Here is a 7,212-nt window from a genome sequence, read left to right on the forward strand (position 1 = left end):
AGAGACTCTGTGAGTGTCGCGGGACAATCTCCAGTATAGCTCAATGGATCGCTGAGGTGCGCAAACCGTCACACCACGGTAAGGTCCAGTCTCTTCGTGTCACCTGTCAGCTTTTATGCTGACACTTTCTTTCCAGCTTGTCTGAGTCGGTTTTACTCATACTGGTGTATCCATATCTATGGCACTCAACTGTGTTCGCAGTGATCATGAAATCATTGGAAAACATGGTTTTACCAGATTGTCCCGAAGAGACTGAAAGTTACCGTGGTGTGACGGTTTATGAGCCGCCATAACAAAGTGGAGTTTACGTGTGACACTCACACAGCCTCTCATACAATGTTGGTCAGTAGGTGAAGGTTTGTCTGACAGTCTCTCCATGTAGGAGCATGGGATATGGTTAGTGACTTGTTTTTAAAGAAAACTGCGGGCTGCTATGGCTGTATTATGCTTTTGAGCCGAAAGCTTCAGTTGAGGACCCCAATCATCTATGTCCTGTCTATGTCCTCGGTCCTATAGCTTTCTATAACTCACAATACTGTTGTGCTACACTGGCTATCGCGTGTCATCAGATGGGTCAGCTTACTTGCCACATACAGTAGAGCGGCTAAGTGAATATAGGCTACTGCTGGGGATATGAATGAGCAACTGGGTAAACTTAGAGCAGCTCACTGGATGCACAGACAACGTTGCGTGCCCGGTGCGTTTAGATGCTGACCGCACACTTTTTCTGTCCCTTACTAACTTCCGTAACAACTGAAGCCGCTTAGCCACACTGTGGTCCTCACATGCGAGCCAACCTAAAACACAGATAGACTACATCGCCGTTGGCTGTAGGTGGCGTGGGTCAATTACTAACTGTCGGTCGTTGTGGGACATCTGTGTGGATTCGGATCACACAATCAGTGGTCGCTGCATCTTGTTATGCTTCTCAGGGGGCACATTTCATCGTTGGTGTTTTGTTTGCTCTAATTCTTAGTCGATTTTGACTGCTCAGGAATCTGTAACAGCGGTTGTATGAGATCAATCATGTTCGGTCATCATCACGGACTGCACGAATGCATCACCGCCATTCAACCATAATTTATTTTGAAGCACCATTGTGAAGAAAATAAAGGAGAAGGGTGTCACTTGAAGTGGTCTGAGGTCTATTCCACTCCAAAAGCTCATTGGATACACCTTCCAGAAAGTATCGTCCTGCGCGTACACGCTGAAAGTGATGTGTACACCCGATGATCATATTTAACTTCTATTTAATCTGAGGATAATGCTGGTTGTACGAGTAGATCAAGTTCGTCTCCAACGAAGCATTTCATCGCATCTTTAATATTTTGATTGAATAGCTGTACATTTCAATCTTCATTTGATTTTATCACCAGGTCGTCGAAACTGTCCCCCCGCTTCATACAATTCAGTTCCACCGACAGAAGTGTCACGTGATCTGGTCACCTATGAAGATTTGGATTACGGTGACCAGTGAAATTAAACGCTCCTTCTTTTTGTGTGTACATATGTACCTAATGTTTACCAATACACAGCTTCTTTTCATTCCTGTTTGTTTCGAGTGTCATCTGCATGTTTTTGGGTTCTGTGTTATTGAACCTTTGGGCAAGTAACTAATGAAGTTCACTGCGAAATTATCAGGACTATCTTTTTAGTGGTAGTCGGTCCCAACTAAACAGACTGTTCATCTCAGTTTTTGTAGTCATCCTCAGTCCACGGACAGTTGTATATATTGGTCGTTGGCTTGTTCGCTGAGCTGGGCAACTTGGTTGCAAACGTTTCATCACCAATCGAGGTGACATCATCAGTACGTAGTTGTGCGTAGCGGTGGGTTAGTGTGTGTATATATTCTCTGATTGCAGACTGTTATTTCTATTCACAATAAATCCGTCGCCTACTGAAACAGGTTCATGGCGTTTTCAGTGTAAACCATCACCAATGAGGTGACATCATCAGTACGTAGTTGTGCGTAGCGGTGGGTTAGTGTGTGTATATATTCTCTGATTGCAGACTGTTATTTCTATTCACAATAAATCCGTCGCCTACTGAAACAGGTTCATGGCGTTTTCAGTGTAAACAAACACTTTAAGAAGAGAGCTGGGTGAGGGCGAGCAGATGCCGTGGAAACGCCAACTGCAATTGGTTTTTGTCACTCTGAATAGTTTTGTATCTTTTATCCCCATCTGGCTTTGTTTTATATTATTCTCTTGTGCTTGGTGGGAGTCCCCACTCAATTAACTTAGAATGCTCGAACATTCTCTTTTTCTTAAAGACCAAAATATCTTCTAGTTTACGTAGGTTTCATTTTCAAACCAGCCATACTCCCCAACCCAACAACGGTCTAGTGCTCCCTAAATTACGGTGTTCCGATGCAGGGGCTTACTGTAATTTAAACAGGCCAACTATGTTGAACTTCAGTTTAAACCGAAGGCTAAGGAACTAATTGCCTATTATTATTACGTGTGTTAGCTGCGGCAATCGCCGTGGAACGGGAGTACGGCAGTGAAAAAGCTTTTCCTCTTAGATATCACATTGATGACCCAGCCTTTTTTCAACGACTTCATGGTAAATTAGGCAAAATAGACTTTCAGAAATATGTAGTCGTTTTCGGCTGGTTGAATTTGTCTCAATTTCCGAAGTAGACTCATTGTATTACATAGTGTGTTTCGAATTTCTCTCGGCAACTAAGCTAGAGTGGATTTCGGATACCCTTTTAATCACGTAGTTGTCCCGTGCATAAATGGACCAGGGAATTAGCGACCAATAGTATCAGTAAGGTCACGCTTCTATTGTTACATTTGCAGCAAACGGAACAGTACTGGCGAGATATGAGCAATCCACTTGTATTTTTGTTGGCTTCAAGCTACTTAAACTTGGGTCTATCTGACATTAAAAATTGTCCAACGCTGGTTGCTACCTTTCCCCGAGGAAAAGATTGATTCCAAAAGATTCACACTCCGATCGCTGGCACATCTAGTTCAAAAATCTAGAATCCGTCTTTTTTCACAGTACACCTGGTGTGTGCAGGGGCATTAAGAACCAGAGTTTACTGCCTTATATTGGGGCAGTCCCTCACCACCTTCGTCGGACCTTGAAGTCGAAGGCTTGGCATTGGGTGCCCGAAGTAAGCCCTATTTTCAGGCTCGGCAGTCAGCAAGCTCCACGTGATGTTTACTGTAAAAAGAGGGAGAGCGTATCTTGTGCAACTTGGAGCCTGGAACGTGGTTACCAAATGAAGATAGCGTAGATATTACTGAAAAGCGAACCATTCTAAGTCACGCCGCACCAAGTGGTACCCAGCTGGCATTCGAACTTTCAACAAATGGTTCAACATGGGACAAACAACACTTGGACTCAGCCATAAAGTGGACACGGACGCCTAACCTACTGTCATTGTGTGGCGAGATCTCCGTAATGCACTGACCAAAAATTGAAGTATGCAGGTGAGCTCAATACGGACTGTTCCTTGCTGCGCGTTAAAGTGCGCGCCGCACTCTGAAGATTTTCACATGAAACAGGAAACAACTCAATCAAGTTGAATGTAAGAAATCTGTAATGGCCCAGAAGGCCAGTAATGCTCGAAGATTATTTCAGGTTAGCCGTGCGACCGGTCCCCCGGAAACCACCTGTGAGCGAAACCATCAAGGATCGGGAAGGAATGACCATCTCGAATAAAGAAGAACGCCCCGGCCGTTGGGCCGAATACTTCGAACAACAGTTTTTCGTGACCACTAGCTGATACTCATCTGGAGCACACAGTTGACGTACAACCCTAGACAGTGAATGTGGAACCGCCTACGACCTCGGAGGTTCATGACTGCATATGTTCTCTCAAGCCTCTAGTTCAGCTGACCTCCCACCCGCATTGTTCAAAGATTGGGCTGAAGTCCTCAATGAGCGCTTGTCTTATCTGTTTGCTTGCATTTGGGAAAAGGAGTCTGTCCCGAAGAACTTGGTAGAATCGGTGATAGTGCCCGTTTTCAAAAAAAGGGTGCGTAGTGAGTGTGGTAACCACAGGGGGATCAGCTTGACCCCGGTTGTAACGAGACTGTTGGCATCAGTTGTGCTTCGTCGCCTTACGGTGGCCCGTGAGATACTGACTCGAGAAGAGCAAGCGGGATTCCGGCCTGGTAGGGGTTGCCTCGATGAAATCATAAGGCGGACGCTAGAATATCCCCAAAACGCCGATGTTCAGATAGCCTTTGACGAAAACTTTGTCGATCTGGAATATGCAGACGACTTCGTTCTCGTCTTCGAAGAGGAGAAGGCACAGATGTTTTTGGATGAACTGACCATGCCACTTACAATCCAATGGGAAGCACTGGAAGTTGTGGAGCGCTTTACGTATCTTGGGAGTATTGGTTCTGACTGTAGTGTGACAGATGAGGTCAATACACGAATGTGCAAGGCGCGGGCCGCGTTTTCTAATTTGAGACACCTATGGCGTCAGGGTGGTTCATCTTTGAACCTCTTCAGGTGTTCGACAATCGTTGTCTCAGAATCATGGCTCGTGTGGGTTGCTGTTGGCGCATCCGTAATGAGACAGTTGGAAAGCGCGTTTTCGGTTGTGTAACGGGTAATTCCATTGAAAAATGTGTCCAGCACCAGAAGCTGCGTTGGTTGGAACATGGGTTGCATATACCGAATCATTGTTTGCTGAAGAGTGCTGTTTCCCATACCCAACTGAGAGTGATGTAAGCAGAGAGGTGGCCAACCCTTGACTTGGCAGAGGAGTATGAAGGAGATCACGAAAATTTTAGGTGTTCTTGGTGCTACTCGACTTCCAGGGTGAAGACCACGTGATCCCCATTGCTCCTGGTTAGTAACATGTCAGTGGCGTTCTTGTTGTCAGTTTCTATCCAGATTGCCTGAATGAATGTCTGGAGGTGTAGGCACCTCGGAATGATTGTGTTAAGCTAGCACTAAGTCCCTTCCCCGTCCACCTCGATTCTTTTATTCACAATAAGGCCTTCAAATAAATTGCGGTTGTACGACAGCGAAGCATTGTTGTTGAACACCGATGTTATGCTCCCGATGATGATGATAATGAAGCTGTAACACAGGCTGCTGGGTGACCAAGTACCAAACACACCCGAATACGAATACATCGAAACAACTGCTGTGGATACAGTTGGACCAAATCAAAAATGAGGGCAAAGTCAGTTTGATGAAAATGATCAATCGACATCTATCTTGATTAAGGAGGTGAATTTGGTATTCATCCAGACAAACGGAGGCCCGAAAACAACTCTGAAACGCCCGCGGGAAGTGAATGGCTAACTTCCCAAAGCAACTGCGAAGAGCAGCGGAATTAAAGGACTTGTCCGCGCAACTGTTCAGCCCTCGGGGATTTACATTGCAGAACGAACTTCTCAACCTACTATGTAGATTTCGGTAGGTCCAATAAATTTGTGGGCGTAACTATAGGACGGCGAAAAGGCAGAAGAGAGTCCACCGCAAAGTCGATCCTCGGTGTAATATTATGGCTCGTATCCTCCTCAATTCATGGTCGTTGGTATTCTGGGGAAAATTGTCCCTGAGGAGCAGTGTCTATTCTGAAGCGGTCGATCTACTGTTAACGTATTTATCCGCAAGACAATTGAAGAGAAATCTAGTGAACGGAATCAACCGCTTGGGACGTTAAGAAGGTGTCCGAGAACAAGTTAGAAGGGAGTCCGGGTTATCGAGGATAAACATTGTTTTACTTGTCTAAGAACAAGCGTTGATGAGCTGAAATGTACATACAAAGGTTCAATACGTTTACATAGGTTAAGTAAGTTACCAATAGACAGACAATAATCGGTAGGATAAAAACCTGAATGCGGACCCGAAGAACTGCCTCCAACAATTTGTCGTCAAGACTGAACTTAGCAGACTTGTGTACTTATCGTAATCCTCTTTATCCTCTATATGACGGCTTTCTGCGCAGGGATGTTCTGCCGTTGTAAAGGTCGCACACCAGTTCAGTATTGGTTATGTGGTTGTCTGTTCAACTCAAAGCTTTTCCTGCTCAACACACTGCTGCTCATAGAGGAAAATGTTGGTAGCTCAGGTATCGTAGATGGTGGTCCACCACACTGCTGCTCAATTTGAATTTGCCTATTCTATTGCTTTTGGACGATTGCACTCTGAAGAGGAGTTGCAATAGCTAACTGTGGCCCCCCGCTTTGGCTTAAATGTAAATATTTCTGAAACATTTGTCTTTTATTCTTCCTCACCGATGATTCAACGTAAAACGGCATGTATGCTGCTACATGGTTATGAGATGGTCCGCGGCACGGCTTTTTACCATCCTGGCTGAACGTCATTCACAGATCTGACAATTAACGAGATATACGCGTGAATGGCAAAACCCATCACAGCATTTGATCGTCTTGAGGAACGTGTCTGGAGTAATAACAAATTACGCATAAACACCAGGGTTTTCTTCACGGCGTCGAATCGTAGTTGCCAAATAGACGGTATGTTCGGTATCTTGCGCTGTCTGAATTAAATCCCCCGAATCGAATAGAGTGACAAAACTCTTAACATCGAAGTCTTTCGAAAAGCAAGCGCTGTTGCACTTGAATGCAGTCTGACCGATCAGCTAGTCAGGCCACTTGAAAGGTATGAACGGAACTCGGATCCCAAAACAACTTTTCATTGCATTTGTAAATCGAGGACGCCGGAAATTCCGCTAGTAGGACAGACTTCATAAGTTTAAAAACCGTAACTTCCATTTTCAGATTATTGGAAAACCCCGCACTCGACCCAACTCCATGGGAAACAGCTATTTAAGGTGAGAAGCTTCTAGACTCGCGCGCGTTGCACTGGTAGCAACTAAGTGAGCCATCCGTTATGGTGAGAATCTCCCGAAAGAGCTTCGGTTATATGGACTTGTTCGATGTGCGGACTTAAGTGACTCAGCAGGACCAGCTTTGTGGGTCAGCAGTTTTCTAACCTGGTGATAAAACTACCAGCCTCTAATGCCTGTGGGGTCGAAGTGCTCCCTGGGCTGGGCCTCCCAGACATCGAGTACGCAGACGACATAGCTCTTCTAGGATCTGACCCCGTGGCAATGCAAACAATACTAAATAATCTAAATTAAATAGCCTCGCGGTTTGGTATGCGCTTCACACCTGCAAAGTGTAAAGTGCTACTGCAAGACTAGGTGGGTTCGAACACTAGCCTCATGCTTGCGGATGAACCGATTGAGGTAGTAGACAAATTTGT

At 45.2% G+C, this 7,212-nt stretch overlaps 2 protein-coding genes across 2 annotated transcripts in view; both read left to right on the forward strand.

The window, feature by feature from the left end:
* Window positions 1-1,521, forward strand: part of T265_09740 (hypothetical protein) — a gene marked incomplete at both ends in the record, with an annotated part of 19,004 nt that extends 17,483 nt beyond the window's left edge. The window contains one exon of the mRNA XM_009175905.1: window positions 1,377-1,521. Coding sequence (XP_009174169.1) covers window positions 1,377-1,477 — 101 coding nt within the window. The remainder of the gene's footprint in view (window positions 1-1,376) is intronic.
* A 5,650-nt stretch (window positions 1,522-7,171) lies between these two features.
* The window catches only part of T265_09741 (hypothetical protein), a gene marked incomplete at both ends in the record, with an annotated part of 4,849 nt that continues 4,808 nt past the window's right edge, over window positions 7,172-7,212 (forward strand). Inside the window, one exon of the mRNA XM_009175906.1 lies at window positions 7,172-7,195. Coding sequence (XP_009174170.1) covers window positions 7,172-7,195 — 24 coding nt within the window. The remainder of the gene's footprint in view (window positions 7,196-7,212) is intronic.

This window comes from Opisthorchis viverrini, assembly GCF_000715545.1.
Source record: "Opisthorchis viverrini unplaced genomic scaffold opera_v5_307, whole genome shotgun sequence".
In the NCBI taxonomy this organism is placed as follows: Eukaryota; Metazoa; Platyhelminthes; class Trematoda; order Opisthorchiida; family Opisthorchiidae; genus Opisthorchis; species Opisthorchis viverrini.